Source organism: Thunnus thynnus, chromosome 21 (genome assembly GCF_963924715.1).
Source record: "Thunnus thynnus chromosome 21, fThuThy2.1, whole genome shotgun sequence".
Classification (NCBI taxonomy): domain Eukaryota; kingdom Metazoa; phylum Chordata; class Actinopteri; order Scombriformes; family Scombridae; genus Thunnus; species Thunnus thynnus.
In genome coordinates this window covers 10,294,139-10,321,408 of record NC_089537.1, presented here as the reverse complement: position 1 = coordinate 10,321,408, position 27,270 = coordinate 10,294,139, and the positions used below count along the sequence as shown (strand labels likewise).

The 27,270-nt window shown below is 38.6% G+C and overlaps 4 protein-coding genes and 1 non-coding gene across 6 annotated transcripts; 2 read left to right on the top strand and 3 right to left on the bottom strand.

The window, feature by feature from the left end:
* Window positions 1–190: 190 nt before the first annotated feature.
* Window positions 191–6,717, bottom strand: gimap4 (GTPase IMAP family member 4). Of its 2 annotated transcripts, XM_067577574.1 has the most exons (3): window positions 6,071–6,665; window positions 4,155–4,928; window positions 191–2,833 (listed from the first exon to the last, which is right to left on the bottom strand). In XM_067577574.1, exons 1-3 carry the CDS (start codon window positions 6,099–6,101, stop codon window positions 2,829–2,831), a joined length of 810 nt encoding a protein of 269 aa, XP_067433675.1. In that variant the 5' UTR covers window positions 6,102–6,665; the 3' UTR covers window positions 191–2,828. The 2 variants fall into 2 exon arrangements, with proteins under 2 accessions (XP_067433675.1, XP_067433674.1); XM_067577573.1 differs by lacking the exon at window positions 191–2,833 and having other exon boundaries at window positions 4,147–4,928; window positions 6,071–6,717.
* A 377-nt stretch (window positions 6,718–7,094) lies between these two features.
* On the bottom strand, window positions 7,095–11,044 carry chmp4c (charged multivesicular body protein 4C). Its single transcript, XM_067577576.1, has 5 exons — window positions 10,295–11,044; window positions 9,479–9,656; window positions 8,575–8,683; window positions 8,289–8,415; window positions 7,095–7,603 (listed from the first exon to the last, which is right to left on the bottom strand). The coding sequence occupies exons 1-5, from the start codon at window positions 10,527–10,529 to the stop codon at window positions 7,542–7,544; spliced, it is 711 nt and encodes a 236-aa protein (XP_067433677.1). The 5' UTR covers window positions 10,530–11,044; the 3' UTR covers window positions 7,095–7,541.
* A 2,020-nt stretch (window positions 11,045–13,064) lies between these two features.
* zfand1 (zinc finger, AN1-type domain 1) lies at window positions 13,065–17,476 on the top strand. The gene is made up of 8 exons (XM_067577575.1): window positions 13,065–13,180; window positions 14,382–14,424; window positions 15,430–15,469; window positions 15,606–15,733; window positions 15,875–15,966; window positions 16,162–16,280; window positions 16,402–16,557; window positions 17,220–17,476. The coding sequence occupies exons 1-8, from the start codon at window positions 13,126–13,128 to the stop codon at window positions 17,394–17,396; spliced, it is 810 nt and encodes a 269-aa protein (XP_067433676.1). The 5' UTR covers window positions 13,065–13,125; the 3' UTR covers window positions 17,397–17,476.
* Window positions 17,477–17,656: 180 nt separating this feature from the next.
* Window positions 17,657–17,729, bottom strand: trnar-ccg (transfer RNA arginine (anticodon CCG)). Its single transcript has one exon. It is a non-coding gene; the product is annotated as a tRNA-Arg (tRNA).
* Window positions 17,730–19,381: 1,652 nt separating this feature from the next.
* Window positions 19,382–26,732, top strand: maf1b (MAF1 homolog, negative regulator of RNA polymerase III b). Its single transcript, XM_067578689.1, has 8 exons — window positions 19,382–19,926; window positions 20,991–21,079; window positions 23,420–23,551; window positions 23,659–23,821; window positions 23,920–24,041; window positions 24,150–24,269; window positions 25,260–25,352; window positions 25,493–26,732. The coding sequence occupies exons 2-8, from the start codon at window positions 20,997–20,999 to the stop codon at window positions 25,515–25,517; spliced, it is 738 nt and encodes a 245-aa protein (XP_067434790.1). The 5' UTR covers window positions 19,382–19,926; window positions 20,991–20,996; the 3' UTR covers window positions 25,518–26,732.
* The last annotated feature ends 538 nt before the right edge of the window (window positions 26,733–27,270 follow it).

Here is a 27,270-nt window from a genome sequence, read left to right as displayed (position 1 = left end):
AATCAACAATAAAATCATCAGATGAAAGCAATCATTAATTGCTTCCCCAATAATTTTAAGTACCTTCTAGTTACTGCACATTTTACCTCAGACACATACTTTAAAAAGGTATCTTTATTATTTGAGTGATAAAATTCTCATGAGCCTCCATTTCTACATTTGTTAAATATTCAAGAAACAGACCCAAAAGTTAGATCAAAAAATACATTTATTTTGACCTAACAGCAAAAACAAAAAAAAACAAAAAAACAAACAAACAAACAGTGCTGCACTTGTTGAAATAAAGCCATTCCATGTTGTAGGCCTACAAAGAGTATAGTTAAAGCCCAGAAACCGCTTCATTCATTGATTTCTAAGGAGTAAGTTAGATTCACATGCTGGACTGCATCTCAGGGAGACACAGAAACAAGATACAACAAAGTGGCAATGTGGCCAAGTGACATTTAATATGATGGCCCACATTACTTAGAGGCCAGTAGTTGTAATAGTGATTATGTGACTACAGCGTCTAAATTCACTGTCATGACGTATTGTTAAAATAAAATACCAGTATATTAATAAGTCCTTGAGAGAACGATGTATAGTATAGCAGGTCTACAGTAGGCTTGTTTCCTGTTGTATTTATTAATTAAATGTCAACAAATATGTCAGTATTTGCCCTGACTGGGTAAAATAGTGCATATCTGAGTATACAGCATTACTTTATAGTGAGTATAAACACATTCATGCAAAAAACAGCGACAGCTTTTAAGAAGCGGCTCAAACTACAACATTCTTACAACGAAATGGCTTAAAGTTAGTTTTTCTAAATATTTGCACGTTTAGAGCCCTGCTGGGTTTCTATCCAACCATTTTGGTAATTGTTTCCCAGGGAAAATAGGTCCAGATTTAACTGCTACAATAAAAACCAGCAGACCGAAGGCCAAGAGTGAGAAATGACGTTTGACATTTACACATAAAAGATTTAAGGCATTCATTATCAAGCAGGGTCTTCAATACTCGTACCAGATTTACACCTACAGGCTAACTAAAACTATCATGCTCACAAGAGCCCCAAGGAACTGACAAACATTGGTGGTTATACTGGTAACCACAGAGGCAGAGGGATATGTGCAAGGCAAGAGTTCACTACAATGAGTACTTGTTTATGCCGGCATAGACTCACTCGCTGTTTTAAAGTGAAACAACCACCTACATAACCTTTGTTGTGTGTTTTCCCTAAACAGAGCACCTGATTCATCCTGTTGAAAAGGTTAGTGAGCCTTTAAAGGAAGGCTGTGATATCCTCAGATCAGATATCCTCCTGATGTGAAGTTTGAGTCTGTCCAGAGCAGGTGACTCTTCCCAGCTGACTGCCTACAGAAGAGCCCTTAAATGTGGAGAATCTGCCCTTATTTCACCGAGTTCATGCTTAAGATCTACGCAGATATGCACAAACCTAAAAGACAGCCTCTGCTTCCCCTCACCTGACCACAATCCTGCTCACCGTCTTCACTCACCATAGCAAACCAAGAGCCGATGAGTCTTGTATACTGCTTGTGGAAACTGCTGGAGGTCAAAAACTACACCATTTTTTAATTGGGGTTGTCTCATTTTTCTACGTACAATAACTTAAGGCACCAGAGTTTAATTACATAAAACACATAGGAGCTTTTGCAACAAAAAAGAAGAACTAGGTCAGGAAATCACACTGCTCACATCTTGAGAGGTCACGTACAGTATATCAGCAGCCAACATGGTGGGAGTGACAGCCAGTAAGAGAGCAGATTTTATGAGAAGGCACTTCAGCGAGTAGTTCAAAGGGTGGTTTAATAAAAGGAAGACAACACAATGCAAAGGTCCTTGTGTACAGCCTCTCTGGGTTTTACTGCACTGAAATCTTAGACTCCCGTCATTCGGCGCCGCCTTAAAAAAATCGATCCTCTCGTGTCCTGTAGAGTTAGCTGCCAGAAATACTTTTATCATGGAGACTGTTTCTGTAGAGCCCACAGGAAAAGCAGCAGGAAAGTAGGCAACAAAAGTAAAGTAACTCACCTCCCTACCACTTGTGTACTGACTTTGAACCAGAATTTACCACAGATTTAATGAAAACAGTAGTGCACCCCTGCCTCAAATGTGTCCCTCTGCCACAGAGCGACATAAACATCTGATCCCTGCTTCAAGGCCAACTATAGAGACAACAGGCAAAAAAAAATCAATAACCGCTCAAGTGCTTTATAACTGTACACCGAGTGTGTCATAAACATCGCAAGCAAGAGGAAAGCATTTACAGTTTGGTCACAACAAACGAGGAAAAAAAAAAAAAAAGCAATTCCCTCAACAGTCATTGACAGAATATTATAGGAACAATTTAGTAGTGCAGTTCTGCCGTTGCTGTCCGCCAAGACTCAGGAGTGTGCACATTGGGTTTAAAATAATGATGTTTACCTTCTGTATGTAACAGGTTGTGTTTCTTTTTTTTTTTTAGTATTAAATCAAAAATGTCCATCCCATCACATCACCCCGATACCAACTTCCCAAACTACAATTCATAATGTCATTTATCACATGTTAAAACAGGGGAGTATAAATCTTTGGACAGTGTGGAAAAAAAAGGCCCCTCATATCGTCACAGTGAGAAGATACTGCGTCATACACGACTAAAACACAATAACATTTTTTTTTTTTGATTCAAAAATAAATAAAATAAATCTGATTTGTCCGTTCAGTAACCTTTCAGTTAATTACCCTCGTCTCTTTTCTGTCTTGTCAAATAAGCAGCTTCGCCATCAGTTCAGTGTGGCTCCGTTAGTCGTGGTTTAGAGGGTCCATCAGCCTAAAATGTCCGGTTAATCTGGAATCAAACACATAGCGCAACGTTAACAGGGCTCCTTTTTACACATATACAAACTTAATTCTCATGTGTTCTGCTAAACTGATGAATCAGAAGGAAAACATTAGTGAGAGTGTGCAGATTCGTGGTGCACCATCACTGCTGCAATCTAAACCGCCTGCATACCAGCCTGGCACCGAGTATTGATAACATCAAGGAACAAATGCATCTACATTAAAGGCCTCCTGACATTAAATCTTCACTTCCTTAATATGACGCATTATCTGTTGTAACAGGATGTTGGAAAGGGACATACGCAACACAGTGATTGAGGCAATAATTGTTTGATCAAATAGGAGAGGCACAAGGAAGGGATTCTTACAAAATGTGAGTTTTTGTTTACTCGTTCAGGACATTTTGTTTTTCAGGGAGTTTAAGTCTCAAGTTTGTGTAAATAGTCTTTAAATAAGACAAACATCCTCCTTTAACAGAGTTCATTTCCAATTTACAAGCAATACAATTAAAGAAGCTAATTTCATTACTATCTTACACCAGTCAATATCTAATATATAACTAAATACATGCTCGATACTTAAATTCAATTGAATCCTTGTTTATTTTAGCTGCTCCAACTTTTTATTTATTTCTTGATCAAATATCTTATTTTCTCACCCTTAGCTGATATTGGAAAACATACTATGGACACACTTTCTATGATTGTTGATCACATTTTATATTGCATTTGGAAAATGCAAAAAAAGAGTAATGTTTTGTTATAAAAATATTATTTAATGGACTTAATTTTGGTTTACTGTATATAATTGAAGTGCTGTTTTTTGTTGTTGCTGTGTTTTTTGTATGTTTGGGGCCTGGGGTGTGAGGAATGATGAAATGTGTGGGCTGCATTGCTTGTAGTATCCATGGATGTATTATTAGAGCTGGATGGGGCTCTGCTGCTCAGCCTTGCAGCCAATTTTTCCCAGTGGCCACTCCCCCCGTGGCCCAAAAAGCATTTTCCCCATGGACCACCCTTGTATAAAGAGACGTCTGTAAAACTGTTGACAGGACACTTCAAACTGCAAACAAGGTCAATTATGACTCGTTCTGTTGTGAACTTTTGATCCCTGGAGGTTTTATATTTGTAAAACTCTACATAATGATGATGTCACACATTTTTAAACCGCTTTTCTCGACTCAAGAAAAGTATATGGGCCCAGTGGGAACTCACGGGTGGGGCCAGCAGGAGAAACACTACTGCTCATATTCATATTCAAAAACATTCTTTCAAAAAAGTCAGAACCTCACAAACTTGCTTGTGCACCGAGATAAATGCATCACTCACTAGAAAGCGACTCCACCTCCATGGCTTTGGACAAACTCAGCGCAGAGTTCTGTTTGGGCCGTGCCCCGAGCTCCCGCACCTCTCTGGCTGGATTCTGGTTCTTATCCAGGGGTTTCTTCTCCTTCTCCACCTCCTCTGGGTTGTAGTATCCTCCTTCCTCTGCCACTATCTTCTCCACCCTCTCCAATAAGCGTCCTACTTGGGGGTGCTCCCCGAATATGCAGTTATTAATAACAAAATACCTCCGTTTGCACTTCTCCAGCACCCACTGCAGCTCCTTGCCCTCCCTGCGAATGTACCTCTCGATGGAAATGTTCCTCAGCACTTCGGCCCAGGTGAACACCACAATCGTTTGCTTCCACACTTGCTCCCCAAAGAGGCTCACATGCTCCTCGATGCGAGCGCGGTCCACCTCTGTGAACATGCCCACGGGGATGACCAGCAGGAAGGCGTGGGGACCCGGAGGACAAAGAGAGGCTCCTCTGACTAACTCCTGCTTGTAGGACGGTGGTGTATCCTGGGTGGAGAACCAGCCTGGAGTGTCCACCACAATCACCTGCCGCTCCAGCACCTCCGTCTCCCTCTTCACACAGAATTCAGCGGCTCGTTCCAAGCGAAACTCCTCTCGGCCTATGATGGTGTTGCCCGTCAGGCTCTTCCCCGGCCACCTCCAGCCGAGTACCACCAGACGAATCTCAGGGAGGCGGTTGGCCAGCTTGGCTGCTGCTATTGCTGCTTTTCTGGCCTCGTCGTCTGGTCCAGGGCTGTCTCCAGCTGCGCTCGTTGAATGGAAAAAAGTCAGTGATGGTATATCTTAAAAAGAGTTTATACACCATTTATGGCTGCAACTAACAATTAATTTCGTTATCAAATTGTCAAATGTCAGAAAATAGTGATAAATGCCCATCATAACTTCCCAAAGCACAGGTTAAGGTGCATCTTTGATGTAGGGCTGCTACTAACGATTATTATTATTATTGATTAGTTGTTTAATCTATAAAATGGCAGAAAATGGTGAAACATGTCGATCACTGTTTCCCATAGACAAAGATGATGTCTTTAAATTTCTTGTTTTGTCCTGACTAACAGTTTAAAACCAAAAGATATTTAGTTTACTGTCATAAGAGACTAAAGACACAAGAACATATTCACACTGAGAACCAGAAAATTAGGACATTTCCTTCTTAAAAATGACTCCAAACGATTAATCAATTATCAAAATATTTGGTGATTAATTTAATGAAACAGTCCTCAACCCCAAGATGTACACTTTTCTACAATTGACAACCAGCAAATATCCTGAAACCAATTAATCGTCATTAATAGTCATTTTGGCTTTAAAAAGATTTAAACAATTATGAAAAATTTCAGCAACTTGAGCGACAAATTGATTCATAGAATAATTGTTTCAGTTTCACAACAGTATATGTGTTAACCGTTGAGCTACCACCTCAAAGACAAAAATATATTAATTCATAGTCCATATTTGGTCTTTTTGTTATATGTTGTGACAATTTATTATTTAAATATTACTCTCCTGAATAGACAGGTGGTTTGTTCATATTGTTGTTTTGGGAATATCAACTTTACTGTAGTAAGTTAGTAGCGTTATAATAATGTAACTTACTGAGAGCCAGTTATTTAACATAGCTTACGTTAAATGGTGATATAGTCGTAACAGCTAATTAATAACACTACAAGAAAAGTATGAACACACGTCAAATGTTTCCAATACCCTCTGTCACATAACTTAGTAACGTTACGTGTGAAACGTGTCAATGTCCGGTGTTTCGTTTAGCGTGGAGACAATCTGCCAACTGAGCGCTCATTTCAACAGCCGCGGAAACTCGCCGTAATTGTTGGATAACTCACAATTTAGCTTCAGTTTTACGAAGAGCATTAAGTGATTGACTCACCTTCCGTCTGTGACGGTCTATTCGCTGCCATAGTCCGTGTTTAATGACAGATTTTATACTTATTAAGGTCTTATTTGACTTTGGGCGGCTAGCTCGCCGGAGAAAGACTTCCTCCTACCTGCTGACAGAAGTAACGTATTTCCGGTCAGATCTGTCAAAATAAAACCCCGGACATAAGATAACAAAAAAATAAAAGTAAAAGTTTACAACGTGACGTCGTGGAAAGACTTGATCCTAATCAAAGGATCTGATTTTGTGCTGATCAGCTTTCAATATAACATGATAACTTGTAACCCGTCTACTACGCAGACTGATATTACTGAACTGGAAGCAAACAGGCTCCAAACACACTCTGACATATTAAGCAACATCTGCATCTGGAAAGAATTAAATTCTCATTGACAGGGCGTGAAGACAAATTCTACCAGATGTAGCAACCCTTTATTGACCACTTCAATAACAGTGTGCTATCACTTCCAACAAACTGGCCTGGTTTAAACATGATTCACAAAAGCATTATTGTCCTATTCGACACCCACTTACATTTCTTCTCCAGTTTTTCTTGTGTTTACTCTCTCACTCCATTATTCCCTTTTTACTTGTATCTAATTCAATATTGTCTTATACATGTTCCTTTTGTCTATATTTGAACTGAACTTGCAATAAATTAAAGTATTGCACACTCATTTGCAATACTGCTTTTTCCCCCATACGTGTATAATTCACCTGTAAAACTTTGATTTGTCTTTGTTTTTTTTTATTCTCATGTCTTAATATCTGTACTAAAACTACTTCTTACTATTGTTCAACTGTATGTTTCTCTCAACCCCAATAAAAAGAGTTGCAAATAAAAAAAGTTGACAATGTGTATAAAAGTGCAGATAGAGGAATATTTAGAACAATAAAATGTGTTTTCAAAAGATGTGGGGACACAGATAGTCTATACTAAGCTGTTATCTCAGGCACACAGGACACAAGGAACAACACATAAATGCACTGTCTGACATAATATATTAGGCAATACTATTAGGAGAGTGTCTTTATTTGTTGAACATCCAAAAAGTAATATATGTACAATGTTAATGCGTAGTCTGAGTTTATTTACAGCTGAATGACATGCAATAAAGCACATCTGCTCAGTGTGTTGAAAACGTCATATCCCGGTTATGCCTTCATTACACCTCAGTACATTCTGAGCAGGTTAGGTAAAAATGACAAATAAAAAGAAAAGGAAACAGAAAAGAAAAGAGACAGAACATATCTGAAATTTCAGTTTGTTGATTCCTTCACTTAAAAAATTTAATTTCTTGATAAATATAACCTGTAATGTGTTATTACAAGGTGATAAAGCTTATTTTAAAAATACAATGCTCTTCATTTTGCCTAAAAAAAAAATAAAAAATGTTAGAAAAAGCTATTTAAAAAGAGGTTTTTGTTTGTCACTTTATAGCAAGAGGTTGCTTTAATGTACTTAAGTTGCCCATGATGCCAGCATACGCATGTCGTCATCATCTTCGACCCTTTTCTTGGTGGCTGTAAAAAGAAGGAAACAGTTAACAATTATTGATATCAAATTATTATTGGAGCTTTTGTCAGGGTTAAGGCTGCAGCTAAAGATTCATTTCATTAATGATAGCAATATTGATTATTTTCCCCATTAATGGATTAATTACTAATCTTAGACTATGTTTAAAGAGATGCCCTATTCATTTCCTGTCACCTCTCCAGAATTAATACTGAATAAAGGCATAAAATGCCACAAAAATCTTTAAATTTTAATTAAAGTATTAAGCATTAAGCATTTTTAAAAATAATTAAAAAAAAGTTATTTGTTATTCTAAATTATTATTTGAGCCCAAAGCAATGTCTTTAAATTGCTGATTTTATCTCACCAAATGTCAAAAACCTCAAAGGTATTAAGAGATCATTGATATGCTAACAAAGAAGGGAGGAAATTTTCATCTTTGAAAAGCTGAAACAAGTAAAAATTCTGTATTCTTACTGGAGAAATGATGAACAATTCAACATCATCATCATCAGCCACATGCTTTTAGTTTTAGCAGTGGCAGGTTAGTTTGGATGCTTCTCCAACAACAACTGTCAGACTGATTCATTTCTAAACTCTATATTTTGCTAAAATTGTGAAAGTGGAAAGTAAAATTTGAAACAGTAATGGTTGTAGCTCTAACATTGTAGCTACTCGCAATGTTGTACGTACTTGCGCGCTGACTGGGCCGTGCCGACGGCAGTTTGGAGGTGGGCACGCTGGGCAGCCCGCCCATACTCTTCATGCTGTCCTCAAGGTCCTCCTGTTCCAGCTCTGCCAGCTCAGCCAGCAGCTCATCCTAAGAAAACATACATAGTATGCAAGATTAGGAGCTTGCAGCTGCATTTTTTTTTTTTTGCATCACATAACATTTTAAAATCTGTGTTGTGTCAAAAAATGTCAGATGAAAAAGCAGAAAGAATGAAGGAATGCAACAAAAGCTGGTTGAGATATCAACCTCATCAAATGTCTCGCCAAAAGGTCCGGAGATAGCTTCACTGATCTCCCGGGCCACATCCTGCTGCTCTGTGATATCCTGCATCAGATCGTCTATCTTATCAATATCCCTGAAAAAGAGGAGAGAGAGAGATAAAAGTTAAGATATCATGCTTTTTGTGATTTTCTGTTATTTTCATACTGTTTGATGTCGGGTGTCAATGATAAACATGGTCAAAAGTTCCAAAACTTGAGGTGAACATATGAAGAAATGCTCCCTGCTGGTCTGTTCTGTAGCCTTCGTTGCTAAGGTTTTTCCATGGGTTGCCCGCTCTCATATTTCAGATCAGATTTGGGCTCGAACATGTATTGTTTACGTAGCCTAACCAATCAGAACAGAGCGGGCTCATTGGAAGGGGGGCCTTAAAGAGACAGGAGCTAAAACAGCCTGTTTCAGATAGAGGCTGAACTGAGGAGCTGCATAAACAGCCAGTATAAGATAAATTAAGAGGTTTTTTTAACTGTAAATCATGCAAAGATATTCCAGTAGAGCCCCAGAATATAAATATAGTCATGGAAATGTGCATGATATGGCCTCTTTAAATTTAAACCTTCTTTTGTTTCTCACATCAAGGAGTTCACTTAAAGCAACCATGCCCTTGTAAACTTTGATCTGATTGTTTTCCTTTTATCTGTTATACAAGAAAAGTATGAAAGTAAGATAAAAACTATTTGCTCTTTACTTTCTTTCAAATTGCAAAATGTGTTGTTGTTGTTAAGTTTTGCACCAAAAGCCAAATTAAACAATCTGCAAGGTCAAGACAAAAACAAACAAAGCCAAGAGTTTTTGAGGAAGGCGTACAGGTCGCGCTATCATCTCATTTTTACGTCTTTAACAGGCTCGTTTAATCTTGTCAGCTTCTTACATGTTGTCGTGGACTTTCTTCATGGCCTTGGCAGCGAAGCCCATGTTCTTCAGGACCTCTGTGTTGGTGTGCGAGTTCTCCAGCGCTTCTCTCTGGAACTCGATGGTGGAGAGCGTGCCATCGATCTGGGTGAGCTGCTGCTCCAGACGCTTCTTCCTCTTCAAGGCCTGCAGGGCAGCTGATGCAGAAGAGAGTGAAAGATCGTAGACTTGAGTGTGATTCTTGGTGATTATTTCAAGACCAACAGTACCAGTTTGGACACTCTATGCCATTCAAGGGAATGGAAAGGTGTGTCCAAACTTTTTTGACTGGTACTGTATTGTGTATTTTGTGAGAACTTCTAGTGTTAAGGAAGTGCAAAGGAATCAGTATTCCTCCCATTACATGATGATGTTTATTTTTATTCTGAGGTGATTCAACAGTTCAAAGTTTCACATAAGAAATCACACTTAACACACAACAATGTGCATTTCTTGCAGTGGTGGAAAATAACTAACTACTCAAGTACTGTATTTAGTAAAATTTTGAGGTACTTGTACTTAATTTGAGTATTTCCATTTGATGCTACTTTATACTTCCACTACATTTCAGAGGGATATACTGTACTTTCTACTCCACTACATTTATTTGACAGCTTTAGTTACTTTTTTTTGTTACTTTTTTTATTACTTTTATTGTAATATTTGCCATCCATAACTTCTTGAAAAGATAACAACACTCATTTTAAGTAAAGGCCTAGTGCACAAAATAAAGTGCCTATGGGCATACTTTGTGGGTGCTGGTGCACACATTTTCCAGATCAGAATAACAACATACCCCGCTTGTTTTTTGTGCCATTCTTCTTGGCGATCATAATTTCTTGCTCTATCCTCTTCTCCAGGTAGTCTTGTTTCTTCGTCAACATTTCCTCGGTCTCTCGGAGTTTGTGGATGGCCTCCTGGGGTGAAGGTCCTCCGCGCGACCGGTGGTGTTTGGACTTGGACGAGCTGGATGAACTCGAACTCGAGCTCGAGCTCGAGCTCCCCTTGAATAATTTCGAGATTTTGCTCATTTTTGGCTGTTTTTTTCAGTGCACCTGCGTAACTAAAACATACACGAACTCTCCCAGTGTGAGTGGGCAGCCGTCCTGCTTCAAAATATTTCCACAGGCGGGTGTGTTACGAGCAGATTTTCAGGCTCGACGGCTTTGTGCTTTTCAATTCAAACTAGCCAGTGAATGTGAATGCACCTTTCACCACACCTGCGTGACGTCTTGACACCTGACGCCCTCCCTCTTCTTCTTCTCCTCTCGATTTACTGGCGGATCGCAAACAACTTTACCGTTGCATATCGCCATCCACTCATGGATGTATAATAAGAGCTTTTATAATACATCCATGCATATACTGTACACGGCGACAATGTTGGTTACGTGACGTAACCATGGTAACCCCAGATACACAGAGTATAGAGCCGTCAGTTCATGAAAGTTAACTGTAACATTTTGTTCTACTAAAAAAGTCTTGTTGGGCATTTGGTAGTATGAAAAGAACATCTAAGAGTCGAATGTTCAGTTTTTTTTCCGGTAAGTACATTTTGTTTTAATGGCTTTAGGCCCGTTTTTCGCTAGAAAAAATTAGCATTAGCATTATCACAGTTAACTACAGGCTGTAAATGCACCTTGCTAACCAAGCTAGCAGCTAGCGTTAGGGTCAGCGCCACCCTCTGGTCATTTTTCATCACTTCTGGCTCCAAAAATCCAAGATGGCGACGGTCAAAATGCCAAACTCGTATGGCAAGCCGTTTTAACCATGGTTTAACCATGGATGTATTAAAAGATTTTAAATTGTATTTTTCCATGTAAAATTGTAGTTGTACATGTCCAAAATAACATTTTTAACAGTGAAAATGTATTTTTGGATATTCAAAATTTCATTATGGATATTTGTAATGTTTTTTGTTTTTTGGATATCTGAAATTAATTTCTGATCTTAGATAATAATAATAATCTCAGATAATCGTATGATTATGACTAGTAAAATTGAATATATCTGAAATGGGAGTTTTTCCTAGTAAAAATTCTATGTGATTCTGGATATCTGAAATTGAAAGCCCAATACACATGAATGGCAAAAATGACGTCACTTGTCCTAGGAATAATTTCATTGTGGATATCTGAAATGTTAATTTTAACTAGGAAGAATTGAATTACAGATATCTGCAGTACATATCCAGTCTAGCTATTAAATGTTAAAATGACTTGCCATAAACTCGAGGTTTCAAAACAGGAGTGCACAAACCAATGGGTGACATCACAGTGGCTACATCCATTATTTTTATACAGTCTATGCATTTTACCCTGTTTCTTCAATTCTACCCACCAACCTCAGTGTCTTCCTGGTGACTCCTATCCCTCATTGTCATTTGAATAAAGAGGCCAAAAGGCTTCCATACATATATGGCACAATGCATCAGATATGTTCAATGTTTTCTTTGACTCCACAGTTCCCACACTTGTCACTGTGCCATTTCCCCAGTACAACAAAAGTGCCATTTAATCCTGTATGATCCAATCTGAGTCTTGTTACGATGATTTCCTTCCTTCTGTTCGTTTCTTTATAGTTCTTTGTTATGACCGACTTTTGTGTTTTGTGGTACCCCCTTCCTTTCTGATCTTCCTCCCACCTCTTCTGCCATATCTGCATTCCTTTCCCATTAATCACTGCTTTTCTTTCTCCTTTTCCAAGTGGAAATGTTACTGTTATTTCCTTTTGCAATGCACTTTTAATTTATTGGCACACTCAGTTCCTTTCAACCCCTCATGCGCTGGTACTGTACATCTGTACCACCTCTATGAAGTCTTAGCAAACTATGGTAAAGTTCACAAGGTGACTGAATGCTTTCCAAGATGGCTATTGAATCTGCACACCACCGCCCCATCAGGTTTGACCTCTTCAAACCCCTGTGACCCAATAATGGCTGCCACTCTTTTTGCTGTATATACTGATAACTGGTCAGACAGTCTTTTGGAGATATATATTTTAAACCTAGGGACATACACACCAATTTCCACACGCTCCTGTTTGTTCTTAGAGCCATCTGTGTAGATTTTGAGATAATTGTGATAACTATTTCTCCAGTACATACTTGTTTTGACTCCCACTTCATTCTTTCGTCATTCTCTTTTCTTTTCCAGAATACTCATGTCTATCTGGGAACAGCCAAGTGGATACGCTAATTACTGGGGTGGACCTGGTGAACTCTCCTCCACCCCATATGTCCTCTTTCTTTCTCCCCTTGTCCACCCCCTTCCCATTTTTTTAAGTATTATTTTATTTTATTATGTCGTAATTGAATTCCCTTGCACTTTGTTACCTCTTTTTGTTCTTCATACATGTTTCTATGTTACTGTTTTTTTAAGTTGACTGTTTTCAATAAAGTTGAGGAAAAAAGTAGGCTTTAAAAAAAAGGCCAATAAATTATTTTTATTTGTATTAAACTTTAAATTATTTTATAATTGATAAATATATAAACTTGCAATCTAATTATGACTAAAAAGCGAGGATAATCTTACTTTAAATACTTTTTAAGTTAAAAAACGAAAGATCCGCGTCTCGTGACGTCACTTTGCAGGGGTCAAAGTTCGTGTTGGTAGCTGCGGCTAACTCATGGCTGAATTAGATATTGGGAAGCATTGTAAGATCGATTCCTGCCACCAGAAAGGTCCGTTTCACCTCCGTCTGACCTTCAATAAATGAAGATATTTCAGTGTGACGTTACTCTGCCCGTTTTGTCACTATGAATGACACAAAGTGTTTGTTTTTAGCACGGTTAGCCTGCCAGCTAGCTGTTAGCTCGCCGTTAAATTTGTCTTTGTGCAGTTATTTGTGAATAAAACGTTTCTTATGTAAAACAGTTGATCGTGTAGAAACTGTCTGCCTAGATTTTAATGGGTCAGCATACACAGTCACTGTGGCATCTACCTAATTAAACGTTTATTTATCATTTATTTGTACCATAACAAGCGTTACGTTGCAGACCTCAATCCCATCTTATACCTATTACATTAGTTATCGATTGATTGTTTGTTTGTGTCATGCGTAAAACACCAAAATACAGCTGCAGTGGTGAAACATTTGTCAAACATAGACAAGAACAAAACCTCTTACATTAACTACGTTGCAAACAAACAAAAAACTTTGTCTTCTGTACCAAACTCTAATGTCAGATCAATGGCGATCATTCACAGGTGTTGACAGAGAGCTTTAAATACATTTCTTTATAATAAAAAAGAATGTTGCAGTGTTTACATTTCTCACTTATGTGTGTTTATATTTTTTTAACTACAATGTCAACATTTCTCCATTTTATTTTAAGTTATCGTTACTTATCTGTATATATATATATATATAATTTAACAGTAAAATCACAGTTCTTCTGTTTGCAATCTTAAGTTAATTTTACTTATTCCTATTTATATATTTGACTTCGATGTTGCAATGTGACACATTCTGTTTACACATATTTATTCTAGTAGATCTTATGGTAACTACATTTTTTGTTTTTATTTCACACATGCCTTGTTTACCATGCCAATAAAGCCCATTTGAATTGAATGGATAGCAAACAATGAGTTGTCTGCAAAAAACTGAACACACACACACATACAGCAGAGCCTCTCTCATGGGTGCCAGCTGATGCAGGGCAAATACAGCAAAGTGAATCTGATGAAGGAACGTGCGAAACGTGTCGTTTACTCCTTTTGTTTTTTAATGTAATCCGTTAATAAAATAGTGTCAATCCTAATATCCTGGTGTGCGCTACTTTTTTTTGATTTAATGAGTTGTCTGCATAGAGCTTTGCTGTGAGACTCGGCTCTGAAACTAACCTGACTGAATTTGTTCTCCTCCCGTTCCTTTTCTAGATTTCCTTCCCTTTGTCTGTGACTCTTGCACTGGTGTTTTCTGGTAAGAATTCCCCTTCTCAGAAATTAATGTGACTTTTATAAGTGGAGGGGGTATACAGATTAGTAACTTAAAAAAAAATACAGTATTTTTCATAACTACAGCCCGACTAATCGACACAGCTGATATTATGGGCTGAATCTGGCTCATCGTAGATACAGTATATCAATATCAGTGTACAAATGCCAAATATATGCTGGAGGTAATTTAGACACTATACTAGAGTCACTATTACATTATTTACTCTCCAGAGAGTACTGACAAGTTTACTTTACAAGTGTAAAATGTCCTGCTCCGTGTATATCTTGGACACTATTTAACCAAGTTTTCCATCCTTATCAAAAATATAGTGGGTGATTTATCGACATCAGATTTTTAAAACCCAAATATCAAATAAAAAACTCAGTATAGATCAAACTCTGTTAGTTACAGGTGAAAGGGTAAAAGCAGCAGAGTAGAAAGTACAATATTTTAGAGATGATATGATTTGTCAGTTAGTCAATTAATTGATTAGTTCATCAACAAAAAATGTATCTGCCATTATTTTGATAGTCGATTAATCATTTTAGTCAACATTACCTAGTCTGAGCTTCTCAGTTGTAAGGATTTTCTTCCTGTTTTATGTGATTGTAATCTGAGTATTTTTGGCTTTTGGACTGTTGGTTGAACAAAACAAGCAATTTGATGATGTCACTTTGGGCTTCAGGATGTTGTGATGTTCATTTCTCATCACTTTATCACATTTCGTAGTCTAAACTATTAATTAATCAAAAAAATATATCTGCAGAATTATCAATAATGAAGATAATCAGTAATGAAATGTAGTGGAGGTAATGTATAAGGTTGCATAAAATGGACATACTCATGAAAAGCACTTCATAATTGTATTAAGCACAGTAAAGTGGGTACAGGACTAAACATATTTTGTTACTTTTCTCCGCAGACAGTTCCACTTATGTATGTTATGTCCGTTTTAATAAAAGATATGCATCCTTTTGTCTCTTACAGCCTTGAGCACAGAAGCAGAGAGGCCCATTCGTGTTCAGTGGTATGCCATACTTTGATGAAATGTGCTTAATGTTCTTCTTTGATAAGATCAGGACAAATACATTTCTTCCTCTGTTCAGTTATTTAGATACTAGCAGTGTTCTTTTTCAACTGTATTCCCTTTGATTATTTTGCAGGAGCCAGTGAAAAGGGAAACCCAGACTGTGGGTGGCAGCACAAGTTATCCGTGCTCATTTGAAGACTGCAAGGGAAAAGAATTGTTGCCTGTAATTTGTCCACAGTGTGAAAAACATTTCTGTTTGGCGTAGGTTTTACAGTTTTATCTCTCTTTTACTGAACTGCTTATAGGGCTTATAAAGCAATATAATTATCTATAATACTGTTTCATCGGTGGAACAGGTGAACCAGAAGTGAAAGGTTCAAATTTGTTGTTCTTGACTTTCAGCCATCGTCATCAAGATGATCACAAGTGTGAGAAGTTGGAGGTCCAAAAGCCTCGAATGGCAGCAACCAAAGAGCTGGTGCAAAAGATTGTGGGTCAGTTACAGCGAAGCACAGTCACTGATAAGTTGACTGTAGTTAGATTTTCTTCTGTCATTCCTCTTTTGTCCACATGGGATCAGTATTAAACAAAATACTCTCATTTCTGTCATTACTAATGTACATTTGTTCGTATTATTCAACCCACTTACATTTGGATTATGTTTATATCACCCTCTTGTGATAACTCAGAGTCAAAGGATGGATCCAAAAGTAAAGGACGCAGAGGAGCAAAGAACAGTGCAACTGCAGCCAAGGTAGCGTTAATGAAACTGAAGCTGCACGCTGCAGGAGACAAGGGACTGCCACAGGTAAAATCCTCACTATCACTTTATCACTATAGCATACATTTACACAATGTATAACTTTGCATTTTTCTATTATTATTAGTTTTGTCCTACTAATTATTTTCTGTCCCTTTTGGCTTTCCAGACAGAAAGAACCTATTTCCAGGTGTATCTTCCTAAAGAATCAAAAAACACCAGCCAGCCCATGTTCTTCTGTTCCAAATGGAGTGTGGGAAAAGTGGTGGATTATGCAGCCTCCCTAGCTAGCCTCAAGAACAACAATAATGTGCTGACAGCTAAGGTAACAGATGGCAGGAGGAGAATCACTGATATCACAATAAATTTCACTAACACATGTACAGTACATCTACCACTAAATGACCTCTTACTTGTCTTCTTCATAACTTCCACTCCCTAACAAAGTAAAACAAGGATTGTCAACAATAATGCCCTCATTTAATTTTGATCTAAGCTATTTTAGATAAGAGTTTATGTAAAAGTGCACTTGCATCTGCAGCCTAAAACTAATGAGGTTTGCAGCAGAGCGAAGTCTCCTCCATAATTGACAACCTATAGTTGGACCCTGTTTGCACAAACAAAGTGCAGGTGTCAGGTGTGAGCTCCTTCCTGCCTGCAGCATGTGACGGCAGCAAGCGAGAACTATGCTCACAGGAAGCGTGGTTCACCAGTGTTTAATGTTTTTGCTCTAGTTCTCGTGGTGGTGAAAGAAACACCAAATCATTTTGCACAACACTCTGAGTATTCAATTTTTTTCAGAGGTCTCATCTGCTTTCCTCGATCTTCTCATCTCATCTCTTCTGAACATTTAAAACCAGTGTTTCCGTTAAAATCATTAGAAATTAATTCCATATTTTGCTAAATTTAAAGGGCTGATTGTTTTTTTCAAACATAATTAAATGGCAAAGTCTGAACAGCTTTTCTCTTCTCCATGTTGCTCTGCAGAAGCTGCGGTTGTGCCACCCTCAGACAGGTGAGGCTTTTCGTATGGATGACACCCTGCTCTCGCTGCTGGCTCACCCAGACACTCCCCTGTACAATGGGGGTAATGTGATCCTGGAGTACCTGGACAATGAGAGCACAGGCCTGAACGATGTTTCTGACTATGTCACAGTGACCTGACTAATCAACAGCAGCCTTTGCACCGATGATTTCTGTATGCAAGATGTATTTCTGTCAATAAAATATACTGTATCATGAAATATTGATCTTTGACTGAATACAGAACTGTCAGCTTTTAGAAAAACACTACATGGTTCATAGCATAATGCAGCACATCACATGTAGGTTGAGTAATGAGCATATTTACAACAATGCAGACTTTGCACAAAGCTTATAAATGAACTTTTGCTCCATTATAAACCATGTCATCAGACATTTCACGACCCAGGTGGGACTTGAACCCACAATCCCCAGCTCCGGAGGCTGATGCCTTATCCATTAGGCCACTGGGCCGATATGAAGGTATTGTCCTCACAGCAAATAATGACATTATACACATCATTTAAATACAATAGTATTTTACAGAAGAGCAGCACATCATTTTCACCCGGACCCAATAGGGTATTCTTTCTCTTGCCTTCAGGGCATTTTATGTCATCGCATCATTATGCTGTTGCTACGTGCCTGAGGTTTATCGGTCTGTAATGAGATCTGACAGCATATTTCGTTCAATTCAATGCAATGTACTGTGTTTGATCCTAAAACATAAAATCTGACAAGATACAGGGCGAATGTCCCTTTTTTGGTTTCGTTTATGTGTGTGTGTGTGTGTGTGTGTGTGTGTGTGTGTGTGTGTGTAGGTGTGTCTTTGTGTCTGTGTACCGTGTGTTTGTTTGGTTTCGTTTGCCTGTTTTTTCTGTCTTTTTCCATTTATTTTAATACGTCACATTTATATTATCTACTAAAATGTTAAAACAAACCAGACAAAGATGAAGGGCTTATATTAAAGCAATGAAATCATAAAAACAACCAATAAAATCTAGAAAAAAATGGGAGTAAATACAAATTTGACCATTTAATAAAGAAAAGATAGAAATCAAGACAATTTAAACTCACAATTTAACAGCCAGACTGCGTAAATAAAGTCTACATATACAGAGTATTTTTAAAGGTTTTAAGTGGCTGTTCTGATAAATTCTGTGATAAATAGTGAACTTAAACTCTTAAAAGCAGCCAAGACATAAATAACACACACACACACACACACACACATACACACAGAGAGAGACACAGCCTCTCGCTCTCTCTTCCTCTTTTGCACACTTACTTACCCCCACCAAACACACACATACTCTTACTTGTTAGGCAATATTATATTTTTGTCAGAAGTATTTATCATCCATTACTTAAGTGCAATACACCATTAATCTATTTACCACTTATGTGTATTACCGCACTTGCCCACCAATGTGCAATATAATATATATATGTATATATTTTAATTCGTCTCTCTCTTATCTTTCTCCTCTCTATCTCCTTTTTTATAACTGTAAATACTTTATTATATAATCTAATTGGAAGTAAAGCTCGAAGAAGCTAAAGTTCACTTCCTTCAATATAATAATAACTTTATTTATATGGCATCTTTAAAAACAAAGTACAAAGTGCTTTGACTGACAAAGTACACAGTAGAGAGAAGACAAAAAGACGAAGAAAGATTTTTTTAAAAAAGACAGTAAATAACATATATAAATAAATAAAAGTAAAAGGAATAAATAGACGACATCACATAAGAGTAAGTCTATATAAATGGGTTTTAAGAAGTGATTTAAAAGTAGTCACTGTTGATGCCAATGTTGACACCCGCTGTGTTGCTGTGCATGTAACAATTAAAGCTCTTGATTCTCTTGAATTTAAAGGCAACACTAAAAAAACAACATTAAAAAAAACATTAAAAATTTGTATTTCTTGTTTCAGCTGTCGGTCTCTGGTAAATAGGCAAGTCCAGACAATAGACACAGCTCCAGCTAGGGGGCAGGCCGAAGAAACCTTTAACCAATCAAGAGAGCTGTCACTTATATGGACGTGTCAAACAGCCAATCAGAAGAGCGCTTTCATAAAGTAGGGGTGTGCGTCATCCAAGTCTATATAAATTAAAAGGGGCTGGGCTTTGCCGTACAGTGGATTCCGTTGTTTTGATGAGAATAGAGGTGTTGTTGAGGTTATCGACGATTTACAGCAACCTTGGCTCGTATTGGTAAAAAATTTTAGTCTCGATAGCTCGCCAACTGCTGCTTTTCTGATCGAGTCGCTTATAAAAAGGCGACTTGATCTAGCTAATACAAAGCCTTTGTGAAATCGAAAGGGATGCCGCTGCAGACAGACTCCGACGGACGCCAACAGTCTTTGGATTTAATCTCATCGCATTTAATCGGAAAGAGTAGCTTCTCTATAAATTTAAAAGGCCTCAGAATAATTCATTCTCGACCGAGTGCTTCTGTAAGATGCTTAAACGCGAGTGCGAATTAAAAGCTCTGTTGTGAAGTGAAGACAGGAGCGTAACAGTTAACTAGCGAGCTAACAGGCTAACGTTAGCTGGTCAACAAACCGTCACCGAGGGAGCCGTTAGAGGTTAAAAAGAAGAGTTTCTACAGCCCACAGCTTCGCTTTTGTACCCGTTGTTTTCTGCCTGTACTGGGACTATTGCTCGGTAAGTCAGTTGTTGTGTAATATCGATGTACTGAACCAGGAAGACGATTTGTCAACTTCGTATGAACAGGGTGGGGGAGGGGCAGGGGCTTAGCCACAAAAAGAGGAAACTGTTTTTATCTTAAATTTGACCTCACGGGGCGCTGCAGCTAATTAATTACACTGACCACAGTTGTTTTTCTGGTATTTTAGGCGCACTCCATTACAAACAAAAGTTCTGCATGAAAAATCCAACCTAAATTAAAGTACATAAGTATTAGCTGCTTGATGTAGTTAAAATATTGCAGTAAAAGTAGTGGTTTGGTCCCTCTGACTGATATATTATTATATATGACATCATTATATTATTAATGCTGAAGCATCAGTTTGTAAGCAGCATGCTACTGTTGTAGCTGCTGGAGGTGCAGCTGGTTTGAACTTCTTTATATACAGTTAGCTAGTTTGGTCCAGTGGTTCTCAACCTAGGGGTCATGCCCCTCCAAAGGGTCACCAGATAAATCTGAGGGGTCGTGAGATGATTAATGGGAGAGGAAAGAAGAAAAATTCTGATACACACATATGTTTTCAGTGTTTAGATTTTTTCTCTAATCTTTGATTTTTGGTGAAATATTGGATCATTTGAACATTTATTGAAATGAAACCATGTGAGAGGTTTAAAAGGAAAGATCACTATTTGATGGAGCTGTTAACAACTCATAGACATCTGAAACATGACCCCGACTACACACTGCTTTTTGTAAGACGTCAAAAGCCAAAAAGATTGGAAACCACTGGTTTCATCTTTAACAATGTGTTGTACTTGAAAAGCTTGTTATATTATCCGTTGTGTCAAATCTTCACCTGAAAGTAACTAAAGCTGTCAAATTAATGTAGTGGAGTAGAAAGTACAATATTTCCCTCTGAAATGTAGTGAAGTGGAAGTATAAAGTAGCATAAAATGGAAATACTCAAAGTACAAGTATTTCAAAATTGTATTTGAGTAAATGTACTTTCCATCACTGAAGAGAAGTCTGTTTACTCTCCTAACTTGACTGTTGGCTAATGTTTCATTCTTGTGTTTCACAGACAGCAATGAAACTGTTGGAAAACTCCAGTTTTGAAGCCCTCAGCTCTCGGCTGTGTGTTGAAACAGGGGAGTCTCGCATCCTTGGCAGGTAACGGTCATAGTTGCAACATGAACATCTACTTGTTGACACCACTTTACTGGGAGTGTTTTTAAAAACTTAGAGTAGGGCGTTTCCTTGAAGATTATTTGGCAACTACTTTGATCTTTTTTTTTTTATACCGAACATTTGCTGGTGTCAGCTTCTCACATGAGAGAATTTGATGCTTTTCTTTGTCTTACATGATAGAAACTTGAATATATTTGGGTTTCAGACTGTGGGTCAGACAAAAATAGACATTTGAAGACAACAACTGGTATAAATGCCCAAATTTAGATTTTCCCAGGTTCTTAAATATGATTATGCTGCTTTTTTGGTCTTAGATTTTAGGTTGACCATTATCTGTCTTCTGACATTTTACAGACCAGATGATTAATCAGTTATAAAAATAATTGTCAGTTGCAGCCCTACATTACTCAAACTTCAGCCATAGTTCTTGAGTGTTTGCACAGAAACATACAAACACATACAAAATACACAGCCCATGGGCCCTGGGGTGAAGCATGTACCAATCACCTCTTGAGGTGTTTGTAAACAGCTTTACAGCTTCTATTTCAGTAGTGCTGACTTAGTTTCATCAACACAGCTCTTAGACTTCAGACTCAGGACTTTGTGTTTATGCCAAAGTAAGAACCTCTGTAGTTGCTGTAGTTTTCCATATACAGGAAAAATCTTGTCAGGTGTGATGTTATGAAATGAGAATATAGGTTGTGAGAGGTGCGGCTGCTTCAGAGATCACATGGGGGTAGTAGAGCAAACAAGCACCTGCATGTTATGCAATATTTTGATAAGAGTCCTGAACTAGAAGCCTACATTCAGGGCCTGTACTGAAAGTTAATAGATAACTATTAATACTTTTTGACTTAATAAAGGCAAACCCTTAGAAACATTGTGTTTTAAGGTTATGTAAGGCTTCAGCAGGCCTTGGCAGTTACAGTAACAGCGCGGTTACATAAAGGGCAGTGGGTTGTGGAGTTATGCAGCCCAGTCTGAGCGCAGGGTTTTGAGTGTGGGTTGGTGAAACTAAAGCTTCTGTACTGGTGTTGACCTAGAGTGACGCACAAGACGGTGTCCTCTCACACCACTCTGGCTATTTTCGAGACCGTTGTGAGAAGTGTGGGTTTGTGATAAGAGTATATGTCATGCACAAATAAACACACACACAGGAATACAACATGATAGTCGAGTGCTGCAGCTGCCAAGGCTGCTGGTGTTTAGGCTGCTTAGTGGATTAGCGAGGCAGCAGTCGTTTCCAAACTGCAGACTTCAACTGAAAATGCACGAATGTATGATTTAGATTTTTGTAACACGTGTAAAAAAAATTCAATCAAACAGTAAAAGTAACAGTAATAATCAATTTTGTTTGTACACATTTAACAAAAGTGACAAAGTGCTTCACAAAACGTGTGAAAAAGACTGAAGAAACACAGCCAGTGTTCAGTGTAAAGGTGCAAAAGATACAATATAATAAGATGCAACAGAAGTACAAAAATAAATATGTTTGTGGGCTGTGGTCAGAGTTATGCACAGCTGCTAACAGCTTGTTGCTGTTGTAGCTTTTTAAAAAATAATCTGCGTTCATAACCTTCACTGAGCTCCAGTGTCTTGCCATCTGGTTGCCCAATGTTTTGCCTGCCAGGTCAGCTGTGTTGTGTGTGTGAGTGGAAAACCAGGGCAGTTATTTCCATCACGGTGTCCTCTGCAGTTCGATGTCCCTATAATTAGGTTGGCAAGGCCAGCGAGGGTCTTTAGTCAGTCTATCTTAAGTTGCACAACCTTTTGCTCTTGCATAACCTCTACGTGGGTGGGGGCAAAATAAACAACTGCACATTGGTCTGCTGCGCTCATATGTCTGTATACAGTGGCGTCTGACCCAGAAACATGAAAGAGCATGCGAGGAAATGCTCGCACTGACTTGTTGTGTCAGATGTTTGTGCAGGTGTGGTTCCCAGTGGAAAGTCATGGGCTATCTGGTCAAAGAGATCTTGTTGTGATGATGCCAATACCAAGATAGATCTGATGTTTATATTTTCGCAAATAATACAGCTGCAAAGAGTGCACACATAGCTGAAAATAGAGAGGAGTGAAATCAGACATTTATGAGGCTTTATATAGTTGATAAAGTGTATTAAAATATCATGATTTAGCCCCTGTGTGTTGTTTACAAGTGTATTTAAGCCTAATGGGCTGCTAAAGTAGACTTAGACCAACATTTTCACTCATCAGGAGCAAAAGTCTGCCTCTCCCAGTATTACATTGACAACACATTTATTTAATTTAATGCACAAATATCGATCACTAATGAGATGCAACATTATTTCTGCCCTGCAGGATCGAGAGCTACTCCTGTAAAATGGCAGGGGATGATAAACACATGTTCAAGCAGTTCTGCCAGGAGGGGGAGCCACACATCCTGGAGGCTCTATCTCCCCCTCAGTCCACCAGCGCCACCAGCCCTTCACAGTGAGTACTGCAGCCCACAGACATTTTCAACACTGCAGGATGGAGACAAGAGTGTGATTTCAGATCAGCAAAAAGACTTTAAATGTTGTTTTCTGTGTTCTGTGCAGACTGGGGAAGAGCGTCGAGGATGGGGAGAACCCTCTGAGTGACAAGTGTTGCAGGAAGACTTTATTCTACCTCATCACCACGCTCAACGAGTCCTTCAGGCCGGACTATGACTTCACCGCGGCGCGGGCCCACGAGTTCAGCCGAGAACCAAGTCTCAACTGGGTCAGTATGCCGCTCCGTAGTTCTATGGAGTAGAGTAGAGATGTTCCATGTGAGAGATAAATGTACATTTGTTAAACAATAATGTGATTTCTCCACAGGTGGCTAACGCAGTAAACAGCAGCTTGTTCTCAGCTGTGGGGGAAGAGTTCAACTCTCTGGGTCCGGAGCTGTGGAACGCCATCGACCAGGAGATCAACCTGCAGGGCTGTGACTTTTACAGGTAGGGGCGTGAATGCACAAGCACATGCTAATTTGTATTATGTAGCGGATTATTTATACTGAGGAGAAATGTTTCGGTGTGAAGCTTAATGTCTGTATTTGTTGTCAGCTACAACCCTGATCTGGACTCAGACCCTTTCGGTGAAGAAGGGAGCCTCTGGTCCTTCAACTACTTCTTCTACAACAAGAAGCTCAAGAGGATTGTGTTCCTCACATGCCGCTCCGTCAGGTCAGCAGCCTCATCATCATCGCTCATCCACGTAACATCACAGATTCCTAAAATACAGTATGACAGATATACATTATGTTTATAGATCAATATGTGGTTTATCGATCGATCGATAAGTTTCCCTAAGATACTGTTTATCCAAGCAGAAGAGCGTAAACCTTGAAACTTCTCTTTCGTAAAAGTGAAGTACTTGAGCAGAACATAAATCCCACATTCGTGTAGCTTGTCTGTTCCGTCACACACTCACACTCTCTCCCGTCAGGCTATCGGAAGCGTTAAAGTGATTTTCTCCAGTGTTTAACATTTTTCAGACTGTCTTTTTGAGCTCCTCATCATCTGTGACAGCAGTATATCTGCTTGACAGATCACAGTACGTTTCTGAGGTAAAAATGTCGGCAGACGCTTTTAGCTCGTTTTCACTCGTCATGAATTTATGTTTAACATGTTGAGGTTCTAGATTGCGCAGATTTAACTGAAACGTGAGCCGCCTGCGTACAAGATTCTTCTCCTTTGGACCCCATTGCTGTTGTTGCTCTCTCTCAGATCTAGGACCACATATACAAGGAGCACTCATCTGATAGGAGAAAATCAAATTTGGTTTGTTCAAATTTCTGTGAAAAAATCAGATCTGAGTCACTTGGAGGCAAAAAAAAAAAATCAGATTCGGGCCATTTCAGCATGTAACGTGAACTCTTAACAGACAAACAGCCTAGAAACATTAAGACTACAAACAACCCATAATGCAACACTCTGCATTCAAAAAGGATCTCTGATCTTGTGAACGTGTAATTGTCCTCGAACATAAGACAACCCCCACCATTTGAAATATTATTTTCAGTTTGAAACATCGTCTTATATTTGGGACAATATGGTTAATACAGTTGTCAAATACACATAGAAACACTATTGTAAATACTCACTTATTGACAGTTATATACCACTTGAGTGTGCATGTGTCTGATTTTATATAAAACTCTTTCATACCTGCAGCGTCCTGAGTGGTTACGGCCGCGATTGTCTCGACAACGAGCTGGACATGGAGCTGGATGACGAGGAGGAAATGGACGGCTTCACTGAGGACAGGTTAGACTGATTACCATCCAGTGTCTTTCCTGAGTTTGCTGGATTGTATGTGACTACCTGTAGTGCAGATAGAAAGGATGCAGGTGGCAGATTTTGTGTCTAGGTGCTGTTATTGACACTTTTTTCTCCTCTTCTCTCAGGTGCCCCAGAGCTCTGTGCGTGTGAATCTTCCCGGATGACGCACCTCGGCCAAAGAATATCTAGGCTGTTCCTCCTTCGATCCCATTCTTCGCCTCCCCATCTACCTTTTTCTTTTTGTGTTTGGGATTTCGCTGCCTCATCCAAAGCCATTTTCACACTTTTTAGACTAATGCATGTTTGAAGCCCTCTCTCCTGCTGGCGGTGGATTGTGTGCCGTAAGGCGGTGAACATTTTGTTAAAGACCCCGCGGTAACTTTTAAGCTTCTTCGATCTACAGTTTGTTTTTTTTGTTGTTTTTTTGACCCTACGCTCCTGGCTCAGTAACAGCACACACACACACACACACATGGACGCCTCTACATCTGCCACATCTCCAAGGAGACCACTTCATGGACCCTTAAACAGAAGTAGGTCCCGTTATGGAGACGTGTGGGCAAGAAAGACAAAGTTTCTTGCATGTGATGTCAAATTCCCACGAGCCTCGAGGAGTCCAGACAACACCAGCATTAACAAAGACTGACGCAGATAAAAGTTTATAATGTTCCTATGTGGGAAGCTGGGCTGGGTCCACGAAAAGACTGATATACCGATCAGCCGAGAACTCATCCCTTTGTTCATAGTTTGCTATTTTTTTGTGTGTTGCTTTTTCTTTGTGACAGTGACGTTACTGTGAGAACTTTTTTTAGCACTGAGTTTGAAATCTGGAAAAGGAAAAAAAAAAACCCACTGCATTTATAATTTGTATCATTGGATCTTAATACTGCGAACGCTCATCACTACTTATCGGACAAGAGGGCACTGCCAAGGATAACAGTACTATTGGCTCCAGAGTTGCAGCTTTGAAAACATATCAGCTTTCATCAGATGTGTTGCTTCAGTCCACGATTACCCAGTTTGTTGTTTCCTTTTATATGTCGTCTTTATGTCCAGTATTTTTTCATTGTTCCCAGTTAATCCCGATTTCTAAATGTCTGTCCTGACAGTGTTTTTCTTTGCGCATTACCTCAGTGCAAAGGCTTCATTGAAAGTGAATGTATAGTAAAATTTTAGAGGTAAAAAAAACAAAAAAAATCTTAACATAAAAAACGGCTGATATGTTCTACAATATTTTTTAGAAGTTGAGACGCTCCTCTTTACGTTCCTTACAAGTGGGTAGGAGTTGTGTGTCTTTCTTGATTGCTCTGTGCTTTGATTGGCTGATATATTACAGATGTGAATAAACTGGTTGTTTGAATCAGACCCGTCTGAAACGCGTCCCGCTGTTTTCCTTTTACTCTGATCTAAAACAACAAATACACCACGAGTCAAGAGTTACATTATACCTTGATTTTTCCATTTTTATTGAAATTCATATGGTTTCATGTCTGTGTACTGTTCAACAAATACAATTTTGAGATAAAAATAATCTTAGCTAAATTTTTGACTCATTAAAGTAGCCAACATCTGCAGATATAATAGAACAGACATGCTCGTGGTGTTTTCTTTCTTTCATCCCAAACCAGCTCAATGACTGAGCTGGCTGTCCCATCAATTGAAGCTTACTGACCAGCCAGGTGTAGACTAGAGGGTATTGCATGACTGTGGTATAGGGCTGCAACTAACAATTATTTTCATTATAGATTAATCTGTCATCTATTTTCTCAATTAATCGATTAGTTGTTTGGTCCATAAAATGCCAGAAAATGGTGAAAAATCTAAATCACTGCTTCCCAAAGCCCAAGATAACATCAAGTGTCTTCTTTGTCCACAACACAAAGATATTCAGTTCACTGTCAGA